This window comes from Nyctereutes procyonoides, unplaced genomic scaffold (assembly GCF_905146905.1).
Source record: "Nyctereutes procyonoides isolate TBG_1078 unplaced genomic scaffold, NYPRO_anot_genome, whole genome shotgun sequence".
NCBI classification, from domain to species: Eukaryota; Metazoa; Chordata; class Mammalia; order Carnivora; family Canidae; genus Nyctereutes; species Nyctereutes procyonoides.
Window position 1 is genome coordinate 30721388 of NW_026575044.1, and position 18690 is coordinate 30740077.

At 37.4% G+C, this 18690-nt stretch overlaps 1 protein-coding gene across 2 annotated transcripts in view; it reads left to right on the forward strand.

Moving 5' to 3' along the window:
* The window catches only part of B4GALT6 (beta-1,4-galactosyltransferase 6), a 68179-nt gene that overhangs the window by 8729 nt on the left and 40760 nt on the right, over positions 1–18690 (forward strand). For both annotated transcript variants that reach the window (XM_055324286.1, XM_055324287.1), the window contains exon 3: positions 14270–14386. In XM_055324286.1, the coding sequence (XP_055180261.1) occupies positions 14270–14386 (117 nt within the window). The remainder of the gene's footprint in view (positions 1–14269; positions 14387–18690) is intronic.

Consider the following 18690-nt stretch of genomic DNA (forward strand, 5'->3'; position numbering starts at 1 on the left):
AATGAATAATAAAAAAAAAATCTTTAAAAAAAAAGAATCATTCAGTCTAGATTGTCTATAGTCAAGGGAATGGGAGGCATTCTTAGAGGCTGCTACCAGTCAGATTGCATTCTTGAGCAGCATATGTAACTCTGCTATTTTGTTTCAGTATAAGTGTATCTAAATCCTGTGGACTTGTGGGAAATGAAGTATTATTGGAGAGAAAATTGACTCATTGAAATCTGACAATGCTAAATACTGCTCTTCACGTTATTCTTTCATGAATAAATTTGAGATTTATTAAACAATGTGGCAGAATGAGATAAATGATGTATGTATTCCACAGCAGCATTTATCATACTGCCCTTTAATGTTTATTAAAGGTAAAAATAGCCATGTCTGTGGATTCTTTTAAAAGAGAAACTCCTAATCAAAGTTTTGTATGGTAGGTATTCCAAATACCAGTTGGTTGGACTTTAGTTGGGAACAGAATGGACTTTTCTCTCGAGGCAGTGTTATACAGGTTGGATAATTTCCTGACCCATTCTGTGGCCAGCCTGTTTATCACAGGATGTACCACAAAGCTTATCAGGGCACTTGGGTTTATAGGCCATAGGCTCTGGTGGTCAGAGCTGTGGCTGCCCATCCCCCCACAGAGCCTCTAGATTTGCTTTTCTGGTCAAGGGCCCAGGGCCATGGGAACCTTGGACACAGAGGCCATGGTGTCTCTGGAGCCAAAGCTTTGTGCAAGGAAGTTCCAGGAGAAAGACTTCAAATGTAGCCCAATGCTTTGTCCACAGTTGGAGATTCATAGAGTTGTCCCTGCCACACCCCCAAACCCCATGCTGACAAAACAGCCTTCCTGTAAAGAAAGAGAAGGCAAGGGGCACCTGGGTGGCTCAGTCATTTGGTGTCTACCTTTGGCTCAGGTAACGATCCTGGAGTCCTGGGTTTGGGGAGCCTGCTTCTCCCTCTCCCTCCGCCCCTCTACCCACTTGTGCTTTCTGGCTCTCTCTCCTTCTGTCTATCAAATATATAAATAAAATATTGAAGAAAAAAGAAAGAGAGGGCAAGACAGCCTCCCAAAGATTGTCACTTGCCCAAAGTCTCACATGTCGTTGGGAGAGCTGAAGTAGACAGTTTTTTGGAACAGCTGAAATGTATACTCCGGGATATCTGACTCTTCACTGTGCTGGAGTTGAAGGATCTGATCATTGTTACCCTGGAAAATGATTTGGGGGAAGTATGAGCTCTCTCTTCTTTAGGTTAAAGAAATACCACGTAGAAGAGAGATGAACACTTTTTTTTTTTTTTTGGATAGTGTCAGAGAGCAGGGAGGGTAGTTTCAAAGAGGCAGATTTTCAGAACTCAGACCTTTCTAACTGAGCTATAATCAATGAAATCAGTGCCTCATGGGTGCCTCATCAAGCCGGGAGCAGATAAGCACCTGTTAAGGCTGGAGAAGGTCCTTTGCTTGGGAGACTGGATAGACTTCTAATCGTCTCTTAAACTCAGGTATGGTATGTTCAACTCTGCAGCACCCTTGCTCACCCAGCCTAGGGGCAGACCTGCTCCTCCACCTGTCTCCCCCACCCACACCACCTTTTGTGATTCCCTTTCCCTTTCAAGCCTGTGTTTCATGTTTGTCTTCACGTCAGTTGATGTGGGGGTGAGTGTGGAGCTGCCATGAGACAGTGGGAAGAGGTACATTGTGGTGATCTGTCTAGAGCTTGCTTTCCCTGGGTCACGTTTGGGAGTTCCCAAGAACATGGATTTCTGCATTTGCAGTAGTCTCCTTCTGGTCAGTTTTCCTGGTTGCCTTAGAGAGAGCTGGCTGCTGTTACCCTGCCTGAGGCTGCAGCTTCCCCTGTCATCAGAGCAGCCTGCCCCTGTCTCTCTGTCATCTTTTCTCCCTGCCTTTTCCCTCTCAATCTGTTTTTCTTCTTCTTTTATTTTTTTTTTCCTTTTTAATTCCTGGAAGACATAGTAATTTAGTATTTAAAAGACTGTTTCTTTCCATTTCTACCTTTTGTCACAAGAATAACAGAATACTATACAGGTAATGTGATTTGGGTTGAAGGTGAGGCCAATTCAAGGTTGAAAGTAGGTTTTCCTCAGAAAATGCCATTAAATGCCTTTGCAAAATTCAGAGTTTACTCCAGTTGGTACTAGATATTTTTACTTCATGTTTTGGACTCACTAGAGAATTTCAGGTAACACCCCAGGTTTTTTTTTGTTTTTTGTTTTTTGTTTTATTCACAGCATGTGAATCCTGTGTTGGGCCAACTTGATTTGTTGCGTTTTGTGAACATTCTTGGTTTTGGTCATACCAGAACTTGGCAAAGTTTGGTTTAAAGCTACAGCAAAAACCCTCCTCAGTTAAAATAGGAAAGCTAGCTTAAAGGATGTTCGTCACCAGTTATATTTTTGGCTGTGTGGCACAGCAAAATGTTTAGGAAAACATACTTAGTAATTTTATATCTGAAATTTATAATTAACTTTTTTTTTCTCCAGAGGCATAATAAATATGGCTTTTTTGCTTTCATCTTTGTTTTCATGATTAATTACTCGAGTTAGCAAAAGGCTTTGGCTCCACCAAATCATTGTGTGGTACCATTTTAATAAGAGGTAAACACAGATTCTGCTATGTCTGAATGAACTGTGGATAAATTAGAAAGCTGTGTAAAGAGGATTTATTTAATATAAGTTAAACTAATGTAAAAGAAGATTCTACTTTTTCACTTGTTACAAATGTTATGTTTAAAGAATTACTACAAGCAGTGGTTGTCAAATATGAATTGCTTAAGCCTTACTTAAGGTGGTTCACATAAGTAAACTTATTTCCTAGGTTTTATTATGTAATCAGAATTATTTTCATTATTCTGATTCATTTTTAATACACATCCTAGGTAATTCTGGACCCTGGGAACTTTATTTCTAACAAAAACTCCAAGTGGTAGGTTAAAAAAATTAAGTGTTAGGTTTATTTTTCTAAATTAATCATCTTACATCATTTGATCTTTCAGAGAGAAGTAACCTTACTTTTTAAAAACCAGATTAACTTGTTTGTAGCATCATGTTTTACTGGTGCTAGAGATGGCTATCATGGTAAATAATTTTTTTTCTCCAGAAAAGAAATGGAAAGAATGGATAAATACATCCTTTAAGACAACAAGGATCATGTGTTTCTTTGTGAGTCCACAGTGACTGTGATTGCATTGTAGATTGATCAGAGATTTGTCATTGTTTCTAATTATTAGGAAGATACATTGTAATTTACATAATAAGATCAGTAAAAATGATTAAAGCATATAGCCCTGCATGTTAGTCAGTGATTTAAAAACATTTCATATAGCATTTGGCTAGAATAGTCCCTTTGTGATATTGTTACATGTAAGTAGGTATATGAGATTTGTTACTGTAACCTGTCGTGGTGATTGAGATATTATGTCTTGTTTTATTTTTAAATATTTGAGACTTGTTAGTGTTAATGTGACTTTACTGAAACCATGTTATATATATTGCTGATAATTAAGTTAATAGCTTGGAAATTATGACTTACACAATTTCCAGTTTGACTCAGAGGAAGAGAAATTGGACTTTATTTTTATTTGGATCAAGAGCTAAGGTAGAGAATTATAAGGTGCCTTGTTTATTGATTTGAAAATATGCTCTAGCTTTGGAAATCTTTTTTTAAGATTGTATTTGTTTATTTTGAGAGCGAGAATACACACACACACACACACACACACACACACACAGATGCATGTGTGAATAGGGGACAAGGGCAGAGAGAGAAAGTAAGTTTTGGGAAGACTCTGCTCAGAGCCCCCGGAGCTATAAGATCATGACTGGAGCCCAAACCAAGTCCTGCTCAACCGACTGAGCCACCTAGGCACTCTGGAAATCTTTGAAATTCATTTCCCACAGTGTCCCCTTCTCTCATGCTTGTTTTAGAGTCATTTTCCTTTCATAAAATAAAGCGGTTAAAATTTCAAAAGGTATTTTAATTGTGAAAACACAAGGAAATTGGGGATGTTTGTAAAACATATAGTTCAAATACCACTTTTTTTCCTCATGATAGAATTCTTAAGTGAATAGAGAGATTCATTTCACATTTACCTTATGTATACTCTGAAATCATTAATTTTCAACAATTTTATATTTCCTGGCTGTGTTTATGGTTTGATCTTTTAGTCTGTAATTTCATTAAGTTTCCTTACTGATTGGCTTTAAAAAATCTATTTAATAGCCTGCATTCTTCCTTTCTCAGTTCCCTCATTTCCTCTTAATTTTACCTTTCTACAGTGTGTAGGGTATAATGCATAACTCTTTAACCTACTCTCCTGCTTTACAGAAGCATGTGTTTATCTTAAGTGAGTAACAGTCAACTAACAAATGACAGTGCAGATCAATATCTTGTGTTTTCATATTGCCAGGTTCAGAGTCTATTTTTAGAATTATCAACTAAGTTTAAACAAGCCTGAACTGATGATCTGATTGTTTTGAAAGTACTTCTGATGTTTTAGGCACTTTATGCTTCCTCAGGATTTTTGTTTTTACAAAGGAACCCCCCTGACACCTTGGTTTCTAGTACTCTTTGGCAAATGGTAGGCATTCGGTAAAATATCTGTTGAACAAGCACAAGTCTCCACCCTTGAATGTCTTTAGTAGGACTGTTGGAAAAGTCCAATTTTATTTAAACATATTTAATTTTGATCAGTATTCAAACACAAATAATCTCCCGAAATAACTTAAAACTGCTAAACTGCAGAGAAGTGGTAAAAGTACCAGTTTTAAATAATTTCTTGTTAATTTCTAGTGTCTACGTCAGCAAAGTGGTAGCTGTTGGCCAAGATCTGAAATAGATCTATACTGTATATAATCATTGAATTCATTATTCCTTGATAAAAAGGGATTCTGAATGCAGAATTCTTTCATTCTCTTTATTCATTAGTCAGCCCATGACTCACTTGAGAGATGGGGAGGAGGTTATTATAGGTTGGTAATTATTTGCACTACAGATTTCCTTGAGCCCGTACCTGGCTTTGATTTATTGTCACCAAGGTAAGATACTTTGCTTAAATAGTGCTTTGACATAAAGTGAATCATTTGTTTTACAGCCTGGCACAGCCTAGAAATTTGCAAATTTTTTTTTTAACCCAAGCAGTACTTTGGTCCTAAGCAAAGTATGATGAACAATATTTCATATATAGTCTGGCCTAATTGGGGTTTACAACATTATTACCAGAGATAATATGTTTAGCTTTACCATCTTGGATGAGTCATTTCTGGGAATTATTTGAACAAGGGCTGGATGTGGGAAGAAGAAAACCTTTAAACATCTGAAACAGATACATAGAAGATTATTGTGAGTTCCTAGAAATTCACGTATCTGTACTAATGTCCAGGGCCATATATAAGTGGTATTTTGCTTTTTTCCACATTGGTTATTTCCTTATGTGTTCCGTAGATAATATGGGAAACTATTTTAAAACTATTTAAGTGCCCCTTTTGATTTCCTAACCCTCCTTGCACTAGTTGAAATCTGGCTTATCCCTTCTTTCTTACTCCCTTATTACTTTTTGCATTGAAAATTTTTCTTTTTTTGGTTCCTCCCTCTCTGACTTTGAACCATTGCTTCTTCCAAATTGCTGCCCCTCAGAAACTTTCAGACCTGCCCTTGAATCCCTAATACTACCTATGCAACTTCTGAGTTTGTTTTCTGATCTTTCAAATGGAGAAAAATTATTCCACACTACGTGGTGGTGTATTAGTTTCCTAGGACTACCATACACATTACCACACACTGAGTGGCTTAAAACAACAGAAATTTATTATCTCATAGTTCTGGAAGTCAGAAGTCTGAAATCAAGTGTTGCCAGGGGCTGTGCTCCCTCTGGAGGCTCTCGAGGGGGGATCCTTCCTTGCTGCTTTCAGCTTCAAGTTCCTGTTGGCGTTCCTTGCCTTCCTAAGCTTGTGGTCACATCACTCCATTCTCTGCCTCCATCTTTACATTGTTTTCTCGTGTGTGTGTGTGTGTGTGTGTGTGTGTGTGTGTGTGTGCGCGTGTGTCTGTGTGTGTGTGTAAAATATCCCTTGCCATTTTCTTATCTGAGCATTTGTCATTGGATTTAGACCCAGATAATCCAGGATGATCTGCTCAAGATCCTTAATTACATCTGCAAAGACTCCTTTTCCAAATAAGATAACATTTTCACAGCTTCTGGGAATTAGGATGTGCACATATTTTTTTAGAAGGCCCCCATTCTGCCTGCTGTACATACAGGTGGTTTAAGAATTCAATGAAATATAATTATGTGTATGTGTATTTAAATATATTCATACATGGCAGTGGGCCTGACCAATTTAGGTACTCAGTACTGTATATTTTAAAGATTTTATTTATTTATTTATTTATTTATTTGAGAGAGAGAGAGCACTCAAGGAGGGACAGAATGGAGGGAGGGGGAAAGAATTCCAAGTGGACTCTGTGCAGTCCACAGAGCCCGACGCTGCCCAGTGTGGGGGCTGAATCTCATGACCCTGAGATCATGACCTGAGTTGAAACCAAAAGTTGGATGCTTAACCGACTGAGCCACCCAGGTGTCTCTCCTTTTGCTTTAGGAGTCTCTGTCCACCAACATTCTGCATCCTGGTATGATTTTGGCAGTTAGTACAGGCATACCTCATTTTATTGTGCTTCACTTTATCATGCTTTGCCAATAAGGAGTTTTTTTTTTTTTAATAAATTGAAGATTTGTGGTAATCTTAAGCAAGTCTATTGCCACCATTTTTCCAACAGTATCTGCTCACTTCATGTCTTTGTGTCACATTTGGTAACTGTCATAATATTTCAAACCTTTTCATTATTATTATATTTGCTATAGGCATCTGTGTTCTTTGATGTTACTGTTGTCATTGTTTTGGGTGTTAGGAGCTGTGCCCATATAAGATAGCAAATTTAATTGATAAAAGTGTGTGTTCTGACTGCCTCGCTGATGGGCCTTTCCCCATCAGTCTCCCCCTCCTTGGGCCTCCCTATATTTCTTGAGACACAACAATATCGAAATTAGACTAATTAATAATCCTAAAGTGGCCTCTAAGTGTTTAACTGAAAGGAGTAGTCGCTCACTTTAAATCAAAAGCTAGAAACAGTTATGTTTAATGGGGAAGGGATGTTGAAAGCCAAGATAGGTAGAAGGCTGGTTAGCCAACATGTGAATGCAGAGGAATGATTCTTGAAGGAAATTAAAAATGCTACTCCAGTGAACACATGAATGATAGGAAAGTGAAACAAACCTTTTGCTGAAGTGGAAAAAGTTTTAGTGGCTTGGTTGGAAGATCAAGCCAGCCATAACGTTCCCTGAAGCCAAAGGCTAATCAGGAGCAAGGTCCTAAATGTCTTCAATTTTCTGAAGGCTGAGAGAGGTGAGGAAGCTTCAGGAGAAAAGTCTGAAGCTAGCAGAAGGTGGTTCATGAGGTTTGAAGAGAGAAGCTATCTCCATAAGACGACTGAGCAAGGTGGAATCAGCAAGTGCTGATGTAGAAGCTGTAGCAAGGATCCAGAAAGTCTAGTTAATTAATGAAGGCAGCTACACTAAACAACAGATTCCCAATGTAGACAAAACAGTTTTCTGTTGGAAGAATGTCATCTAGGACTTTTATAGCTAGAGAAGAGAGGTCAATGCCTGGTTTCAAAGCTTCAAAGGATAGGTAGACTCTTGTCAGGTAGGGCCTAAAATAGCTGGTGACTTTAAGTTGAAGCCATTGCTCATTTGCCATACCCCAAATCCTAAGACCCTGAGGAATTATGCTAAATCTACTCTGCCTGTGCCCTAGAAATGGAACAACAAAGCCCAGATGAGGGCACATTTGTTTACAACATGGTTTACTGAATATTTTAAGCCCACTGTTGAGACCTACTGCTTAGAAAAAAAAAATGTTTCTTAGAAAAGATTACTGCTCATTGACAATGTACCTTGTCACTCAAGAGCTCTGATAGAGACATATGGTGAGGTTAGTATTTTCATATCTGTTAATATCCATCCTGTGGCTCATAGGTCAAAGAATCATTTTGACTTTCAAGTCTTATTTAAGAAATACATTTCATAAAGCTCTACCTGCTGTACGTGATAATTCCTCTGATGGATCTGTGCAAGGTAAATTGAGAACCTTCTGGAAAAGATTCACCATTCTAGATGCCATTAAGAACATTTATGATGGGAAGAGGTCCAAATACCAGCATTACCAAGAGTTAAGAAGAAGTTGATTCCAGCTCTGATGGAGAACTTTGAGGGGTTCAAGACTTCATGGAAGATGTAACTGCAGATGTGGCAGGAATAGCAAAAGAACTAGAATTAGAAGTGGAGCCTGAAGACGTGACTGAACTGGTGCCATCTCATGGTAAAACTTGAGTGGATGAGGAGTTGCTTCTTATGGATGAACAAAGAAAGTAGTTTCTTGAGATGGTTTCTACTCCAGGTGAAGATGCTGTAAAGATGGTTGAAATGGCAATAAAAGACTTAGAGTGTGACATAAACTTAGTTGATAATATAGCGGAGGGTTTCCAATTTGGAAAGAAGTTCTACTGTGGGTAAAATGCTATCAACAGTGTAGCATGCTACCAAGAAATCATTTATGGAAGGAAGAATCATTTGATGTGGCAGACTTCATTGTTGTCTTATTTTGAGAAATTGCCACAGCTACTCCACCATCAGCAATCACCACCCTTATCAGTCAGCAGCCATCAACATTGAGGCAAGACCCTCTGTCAGCAAAAAGGTTATTACTTGCTGAAAGCTCAGATGATACTTAAGATTTTTTGGCAATAGGGATCCCTGGGTGGCGCAGCGGTTTGGCGCCTGCATTTGGCCTAGGGCGCGATCCTGGAGACCCGGAATCGAGTCCCACATCGGGCTCCTGGTGCATGGAGCCTGCTTCTCCCTCTGCCTGTGTCTCTGCCTCTCTCTCTCTCTGTGACTATCATAAGTAAATAAAAATTAAAAAAAATTAAAAAAAAGATTTTTTGGCAATAAAGTATTTTTAAATTATGATATATGTACATTGCTTGGGGTGCCTGGGTGGCTCAGTGGTTGAGTGTCTGCCTTTGGCTCAGGTGGTGATCCTGGGGTCCAGGGATCAAGTCCCACATCAGGCTTCCCAGAGGGAACCTGCTTCTTCCTCTGCCTATGTCTCTGCCTCTCTCTGTGTGTCTCATGAATAAATAAACAAAATCATTTAAAAACAGATAATGGAGATTGCTTTTTAAAACACAATGCTGTTGCACACTTAAAAACTGTAGTGTAAACTTTTATATGGAAAATGAAAACATTTATTTGACTTAGTTTATTGTAATATTTGTTTTATTGTGGTGGTCTGCAGCAGAACCTGCAATGTCTATGAGGTATGCTTGTACTCAATTCAGAATGTTCCTTCTCCACCTTGTCCCCCACTGAAATCCCTGTTGGTGGCCATCAGGCAGTCTGGTCACTCACTTGTCTGGCCATGCTAAGTCCTCGTAGTTGTGACCTGTTCTCCTTTACACCTCTCCAGACCATTGTCTTTCTAACCTTACTTCTGGTTAGTACTTTAGTACTTCTGGTATTTTCTCACTGTTGTTAATGTTACTTCTCATTTTCACAGTGACCTGGAGTCTTCTCCCTTCTTCTGTTTTTTTTTTCACACCGTCCATCACTTAGATCCTTACAAATTATTTTTCATTGTCGCCAAACTCAAGTTTGTTTATTCCTGGGTATGCACCTGGGCACCCCAGAGCCTCTGCTTATACTGTCCCCTCAGTGGAAATGTTCTTTTCCATCCTTCCTCTTATTTCTTTTAGTGCCTTAAATTTAAATTTTCTCTTTCTTCCCTCTCATTAGGTCACAGTCATGCTCAAGTTTCTCCTGTCTTTAAAAAACAAAAAACAAACAAACAAACAAACAAACAAAAAAAAACCTTCCCCTGACCTTGCCCTCACTTCTCTTATCTGAAACTTGCTTTTACTTGTTACTATCCACTTTACTCTTTCCTATTGGCTTTTTGTTTCCATTGCTTTCCAGAAACTCTTCTTTTAAAGATGACAGTGATCCTACTAATGGCATTTTTAAGAGGCTGCAGAGTGTGGTGGTGAAGAGCTAGACTGCTTGGGGACACCCTTCTGGGGCTTGAACTCTGGCTCCACCACCAGCTAATAATTTTGTGACCTTGAGCAAGTTACTTAACTCTGTATTTCAGTTTCTTTATTTGTAAAATGGGAATAATATTAGTACCCACCGTTATAGGGTTGCTTATAAGGATTAACTAGATTCATATATGTAAAACCCTTCGAAGGATGCCTGGCAAAGATAATGCACCAAATATTAGTGTTTTATTTTTTTAACCTATTATTTTTTGTCTTTTTTCTTAGCCTCTGTGACGTTTGATATGGTTGACCATTTCCTCTTCTTGACTGTGTTCAAGCTCAGACTGATTCGTCCTTTATCTTTGTGAGCCTATTTGTGGTCTCTCTCCATATGTCTGAACTTCACTTTCTTCTCCCTTTTCTGGATAATTTTTCCTTACACTAATTCACCACTCAAGTCCCCATTATAAGAATGTCACCCCAAATTGTATTTCTTGTCTTAGGTCCAGGCCTGCTCTTACGATGTACCTAATCAACATACTGTCCCTCTCAACATCAGCTCTTTACTGTATTACTCTTAGTCAGAGGACCTGTGGCAGTGTATCATAGAGTTCAAGAACATGGTCTTGGGCCAGGGGGATGTTGTGTCGAGGCCTTCGAAGCTCCGGAAACCTTTCTAGATCAGTGCACACTGGCACATTCTCCTTGTCTGGAATACTTTTTTCACTGAACAAAACTGGATTTGGAAAGGGATAGGGAGACACAGTACTAGCAAATGCATTCCTTAGTTTTCTTACGTGGGGAATGAGGCAAGTTCATAAATCTCGGGCCTCACAATCCCAGGGTAGGATATCTAGAAGCTGTTGTAAACTCTTGATGTTTTAAGTTTGTTTTTTTTTTTTTTTTTAAGTTGAAGGTATCCTTCCCTTATCCCCAAGGTAGAACTAATTGGAAAATTAAATGTATGTCTCACAAAGCAGAGGCAAATAACAAATTAAATTAGAGAATAGGGCCTGATTTCAATTAAACAGTAATAGTTTTCAGTATATTTCTGAGTTATCTCAAGACCAAAGGGCAAAGCCGAGAGAGATTTCCTTATTTTTTTTTTCTGAAATGCAATTTCTTCTACTTGGAATAGAAACTTCAGACAAGGATTTCTTCTTAACTTGCTGGTTTGCCAATAAGATGTTACATTTTATATTAATGATAATTATCAGTCATATAGTTATTTGAGTATGGGGTTAACAGTTTAGGGTGTTTAGAAATCAGACAGTTGGAACCATTTTCATGCTGGTTTAGCATGCCTTGAAATACTTCGACACATCACATTCTTTCCATTAACAACGACTCTGTTTAAACAAAACAGCTTCATTCCCTGATGGGTTTTGATCTTTAGGGATTAAACTCATGAGGACCATTAACCTAAGGAATGTAACTCAATTAGCTGTAAATGATTTAAAATAAACTAATAGATTTTCCATTTGGAGAGCTTGGTGTCTTGGGTTCCTTAATTTTTTTCTCCGTCCATCTAATGAATAGTAAATGCATTCTTTTGGTAAATGATCCACCTTTGTCACAGTTGCCATAAGTCATCATTTTTTTTTTCCTTAACAAGTTTGTTACCTGATGTTTTAGATGTTTCTAGGATAATTTGACTTTGATTCTTTTCTATAGCAGATCTTTACTTTGCCGCTTAAAGCTGACTGGGCTTCAAGATGTCAGACAACATTCCTTATATGAGTAGATGTGTTAAAAGTAAAAGGTATACAGCTTTAAAAAGTTGCATTTCCAGGACACGCGGTAGTACACATACGTTCTTAACTAGCGTATCCTTACTTGTGCCAGTATCGTTTCCAGGGGCTCAGTTCTGTTGTCCCGTGACAGATCCTTTTTATGGTTTGGGCAGAACAAATGTTACAAGATATTACATCATGGATAACAAATTTCATATATAACTATAGGATTAAATGATCCAAGGTGTTGTAAACCAGTTGGCATTATTTTTCAATTTGACGGTTTCCCCTGCATCATTTCAGTTGAATTTTAGATCTCAGTTTTTGCTAATGTTAGTTGGCTTTTATTGAATGTTTTCCTACATATTTGGTGGGCTGTTCTTTTCGTTTTCATTTTTCACTTCATCTCTTTCTTTTAAAGTCCACTTAAGAGCAGAAATGTAATAAAAACTTCTATTTGTAAACCCACGGCTGTAATAATTCAAGCCTAAACAAGTTATATCTAATTATAGGACTGCTTTCTTGAAAGGATGTAGACAGGCTCTTAAAAATGATTGAGGTAAAACTTGTGTGAAGTTTGTATTTCTGTTGTTTTCTCTCTTATTGATTGAAGGTAAGAGGAAACTTGTTATTTTACTCTGCCTTTTGTGTTTTGAGGAGGTTAACATTACATAAAAAATAGGAAAGGAGAGGGGTGCCTGGGTGGCTCAGTCAGGTAAGTGTCTGCCTTCAGCTCAGGTTGGGATCTCAGATTCCTCCCCTGCTTGGTGGGGAGTCTTCTCCTTCTCCTTTTGCCCCCTCCTGCTCCCCCCCCCACACTCACTCTGTCTCTCTCTCTCACACACACACACACTCTCTCTCTCACACTCTCAAATAAATCTTTTTTTAAAAAAAGGGAAGGAAGTAGTAAACATCATATTTTGCTCATCTCTCTGTACCATTTCAAAGAAGTAGAGCAGGGCCCAGAAAATTAGTTGGCATTTAAGATTTGTAAATTTGGCATTCATTTTTCGAGAGTGTCCTTGGAGTGTTCAGAGGCAGCTTATTTTAAAATTGGAAGAGTCATTAACTGAGCCTAGCAGTTTTTTGGTTTTGCTATGAAAATGATCCTCCTCCTCTTGAATGAATGGAGTTTATGATTTTTTGGCTGTGTGCTTGGAGAATTGAGAGTTCAAAGGGCTTTAGAGAACATCTAATGCAATACTACCTTTTTTAGGTGAGGAAACTGAGATTCAGTGAGTTGTCCAGTTATGCATTATGCTCACAGAATTAGGACCGAGAAAGGATCTTTTGATTACTTCTATGCTTCTCTGAGGAGTCCTGGCATCTTAAAAGGCAGAGATTTTTGTCATCTTTGTCAATTTACTAGTTTCTCCCAAAGCAAGAAATTAGGGGCCTAGTTTTGAAGCACTTACCACAAAGAATTAAATGTACCAACTTGAAAATGCACATTGATTTCAATTTTGTTTGCTTTTAAAATCCTGGTAGGTAGATTTGTGACTGAAAGAGAGTATAAAAGTTCTAAGTTATTAACTCAGTGGAGAGAAATTACCAAAATAGATACTGATTCTAGGTCATCCTGCCCTCTAACCCTGCTTCCCCAAACACGTTGAGAATTTACAAGATCCATTGCAAGATTCATATTCATACTAGATATTATGATGAATTATGATATATTTATTTATTTTAAAAGATTTTATTTATTTATTCATTAGAGACACAGAAAGAGAGAGGCAGAGACATAGGCAGAGGGAGAGGCAGGCTCCATGCAGGGAGCCCGACGTGGGACTCGATCTCACTACTCCAGGATCACGCCCTGAGCCGAAGACAGACGCGCTTTACCACTGAGCCACCCAGGCGTCCCATATGATATATTTATTATTAGATAAGGAATCATTGTCCTTGTGGAGTTTTTGGTTCAAAGGAGTTACTATAGAATTAAAGAAAGTATACTATATGATTGCATATTTGCAATAATATGCCTTTTTGAAATTTCTAAGTATATTTATAGAGTGGAAAATCATTTATTGTTAAAGAAATTCATTGTGGTATTCATTTAGTCTCATTCTATTTGATGGATATTACTACCTGAGTCTTTCATTTTTATTGTTTAAAAAAAGCAGTTCTTTTGGTTTATTTATTTATTTATTTAGATTTTATTTTTTTTTAAGAAATCCACATCCAACATGGGGCTCAAACTTATAACCCCAAGATCAAGAGCTGTGTGCTCTACTGACTAAGCCAGCCAGGCACCCCTGTTTTTGTAAGTTTTTGATAATGAGAAATAGTCCTTTTGTATTTCTCTTTTCTGTTTGGACATGCTAATTGAGCCAGTTGGGTTTATTAGGCAGTTCTCCATTATGAATATTATTTTATTAAATTAAAAAAAAAAGGCTTTACTGAGTCATGGTATTTCGTCTCTTTTCTTTTGTAGCTAACACGTATCTCTTTATGGTACAAGCTCGAGGAATAATGTTGAGAGAAAATGTGAAAACAATAGGACATATGATCAGACTATACACGAATAAAAACACTACCCTCAATGGTACAGGTAAGATTGCTTGTTTCTTAATCATGCTTTGTTTCTCTTTCTTACCTTTGTAGTCAAAAGAGCTAAATCACATCTCTCAAGCTCTGGTTTTGCTTCCAAATAACTCCTGGTAAAAATGAAGGTATCTCCGATTGAGTGTATTGGGAGATTCTTTTATTGTTTGTGCCGAGGCTGTCACTTGTTTTAGGATATGTAGGATATATAAAGGTGTTCTCACAGAGGTGATGGGGTATTTGTACAAAGATGCTTAAGTTAATTCCTTTTTAGAAAGTTAATTCTGGAAACATAAACAAAATACAAAAAGCAGCTTGTGCTTTTTCAATTCACCTATCATAGTTAAGAAAAATTAACTTACAAAAAGAATAATTTATCCACATTAGTCATTCTGCTGTCTTTATATCCATTCTAACTCCTAAAATGTTTTTCCTACTATGTTTAGAAAATACCTACTGTTTTTAATTATAGAAGATTCTTAATAATTTTATGGCCTTTTTAAGGGACTTAAGGAGAAATTATATAAAAGTAGAAACCTGTAGCTGCTCTTGTCTTTTAAAAATATTATTTGGAAGTAGAATGTCCATCAGAATTACATGAAGTTAAAACCAAGTAAATAAGCCAATGTAGTGATTTAATTAAGGTAGCATTGATATAAATAGATTTAACTATTATGGAAGAATGGTTAGGCTCCCCTGTGGCAGAGTTTCTGTAGTGTCTCCTGAAGTGTTATTAGATGTTACTTAAAGGTTTCAAGTAACTAAAAAAAAAAAAAAGGTTTCAAGTAACTGATTGTTCACTTGTCCTGTCCTCTATATTCTCATTTTAAACAGTTAAAGATTTCATTTGTGTTAACAGTTCTCCATCACACCACCTTAAACAACAGATACACACACACTCACTCACTCACTCACTCACTCACTCACTAACTCACTGTTAATAGGAAGTCCCTATCTGTCAGCCACAGATATTCTTTCTTAAAATGTATGTTAAGGTGAGGAACAGTTTTACCCTTCTAAAAATTCAAGACTGTGTCATATTCATTCTTAATTTCACATATGATTCTGCAAAATCTGTCCTAGTCATTTGCCTGATTTGTTTTATGATGCCACAAATCAAAACACATTTTTTCCTCTTTAACTTGGAAGAAATTTCTTTTGGAAAGACTGTCATTGTACCATATTTTAATAGTATTGTTAAAATCTCATTAACTGGTTTTCTGCTTTCATTGGTCTTCTGAATAGTAGGTCAATGTTAGGAGCAGTTTAAATGTTATAAAAGCTTCTTTAGGACTTGTCCTGGTTGAATAAGTTGATTGTGAAAGTGTTCATTAAAAGTTCAGTCAGCTGAACAGAAATACTCAGCATCTTTAGGTTACTATATTCATATAAGAAAGTGCTGGACATCTGTGCATAATCGGGTTCTTTTCCTGGGGCATGAATAAGTTTTATGTGGGAACTCAGCTGAGCTTGATTAGGAGAATTGATTACTGGTGAAAACAAACTCCCTCCCACTATCTACACCCCACAACTGGAAGACAAGAAAAAGGGAAATCCTCTTTTCCCCTTAGCAACTCATGGTTTCAAGACTGAACAACCACTGCCTACTTTGATTAGATTTGGCTTACTTTTATGAACCTTTGAAAACTTTTCACATGGCTCCTTTACTGGTGGTAAAGCTCTTCTCAGGAAACAGTCAGTCATTGTATCAGGTAGAAGTTGGGTTTGGTTGTAAGAGTGACATGGCTGCAGTGGCTTAAGCACATGAGGTTTTATGTTCCTCTGTAGAAGGGTCTGAAACTTGGGTATCTGAGGCTGTGGTGGAGAAGGTCTTCACATGCCTTACATCTTCTGCTCTGTCATGGAGTTCTATATTCTTCTAAGGTTGTTGTGGGACTCCATGAATGGAAGAGGGAAGAAGAACAGAGGGACCCTTTTAAGGAGACTTCTCAGAAGTTTCATGTGGTACTTCTGCTTACATCCCACTGGCCAGGATTTTATTATAGGCACTGTAAATTACAGTCTTTGAGCTGGATACACTGGTGTTTTGAGTGAAATTGGGGTTCTGTTACCTAAGGAGAAAGGGAAAATGGAGTTTGAGTATGCAACCGTGTGACTCTGCCATGTTCACGTGTATTGAACAATTCGTGTGGTTAGTATACTTACCTGGATACTTGGAGACACAGCATTAAGAAAAACATCCTCCCTTTATATGAGGATCTCTAGGCTTTTGGGAGAGATGGAAGCATATATGGTTACTTATAAGGCAGTTGTTTATTTCTGTGCAGACTTATATAGATATAATCTGCCAACAAGGAGATAACGGCCAATAAGGTGTAGTAAAAGCTAATTGAACTCCAGGAGAGAATTGATTAACATGTATTGGCTCATTTAAAATTTAACTCTTGATGGCAAATAGATTGTGATATTTCTACGTACATTTTTTATTTCAAAAAGGGGCTTTTAACCTTGTACCTGACTTTATGAAGCACCCAATGTAAGTAAGTAAATACTATATATAATATTTTTGCAAAGAAATCACATACTCTCATAATCAAATGATGCTTTGCCTTATAGCTGTGGAGTTAGTCAAATTAAGGAAACAAGATGTAATCAGTGATAATTACCAAAGCAGATGATAAGGGTCATGCAATGTTAGAACTGGTAGGTTTGTTGGAAATAACCGAGCACACTTCCTCATTTGATTGGATGCGTGGTTTGAAGTCCTCAGCCGTGCCAGATTGACACAACAAGCCAGGGGGTAAACAGACTAAAATTTTCATTGAGTCTGTACCTATTTTAAGCTGCCTTTTGCAGGAAAAACAAAGTCCTTGAGAGTCTAATTTGGTGATATTCTTCTTTGCCCATAAGTGATGAGGTCCAGTGAGAGCTGAGGAGGGGACCTGTCCAGCAGTTTTCATTCTGTGTTTCTCTTTTCTTCAGGTGTGGCTCTAGAAAAGAGGAAGAAGGCTGGGGACGCAGAACTCATTGTGTTTTCATCCATCCATTCATTAGATGAAATAATGTCTACATTTTAAAGCAGTTGTGGTAGATCAGTCTGAAATGCATCTATCATGCATAACCTTTTAAAACTGCTCCTGATTTTTGAAAGCAGTGGTTATACTTGATGGACCTAAGCACTTTTGTGGGAATAATGATTTTGTGGGTTTATTACAGTATAGTCTCCAAAAGCTTAAATTATTGTTGGCTGTATTATCAGTTGTGAAGTGTTCATTTACAGTAAGTTTTTGCCATGGTGTAGTTACTTTATTAGATACTGGAAATCAAAGGCAATTTGATTAAAAAAAAAAAGAGAGAGATTCAGACTAGTGGGAGGGGGTGGGTGGGTAGACCTATACATAATACATTGGGATGACATGAGTACCCTTGGACACAGTACCTAAGGAGTGCAGAGACTTTTCTGTAAGTCTGGCAGTGAGTTGAACCTTATCATTTTTAATGATTTGGCCAAGAATAACACATTTAGCTCCAAACTTTGTATTTAAAGGAAGTGAATATACTGCTATTCCACATCTTTGAAGGTTTTTTATTTGTTTGTTTGTTCTTTAATTTGGTCCTTTAAAAACTGATCAAAGTGATGCATAGGTTCTTTTGTGAAAGACTCAGTCATTCTAGCACTACAATAAAAAGTGAAACAATCCTTGGCTTCCTCCTGCCACTGGACTCCCCAGGGGGAGCTACCATTAACTGTTTTGCAGAAATGTCTAGAGAGCTTACAATTTCTGTGAGTTGGATGTAAATTTATAGAATCATAGCATGTGACTAAGAGAAGGGGCCCAAACATTAATCACAAGAAGTAATAAATTATGCAAAATAAGAAAATACTCTTATCTAAAGTTAACTACATGACATTAAGAAATACTTGAGGATTTTGAGAATGTTAATATTTATCTGCCTCAAGATTATAAGAAAATGAATCTTCAGAACACATAAAGGCCAGGGACAACCTTATTTGTCATCTGTTTTTAGCTCCTACAAATACATGGGGTATAGTAGCTGCCTAGTATAATAGGAGTCCCCATAAATGCAGAACATTTTTTTGAAAATAACTTGAAATTTGATCTATATGTAGATATATGTATATATTTTTTTAAGATTTTATTTATTTATTCATGAGAGACACACACAGAGAGAGAGAGAGGCAGAGACACAGGCAGAGGGAGGAGCAGGCTCCATGCTGGGAGCCTGACACGGAACCCGATCCCGAAAGATTTATTTTTAAAAAGCATTTTAAGGAAAGAATCAGAACTTCAATGGACTTACACTTATTTTGTGTTCAGTATCTTTAAA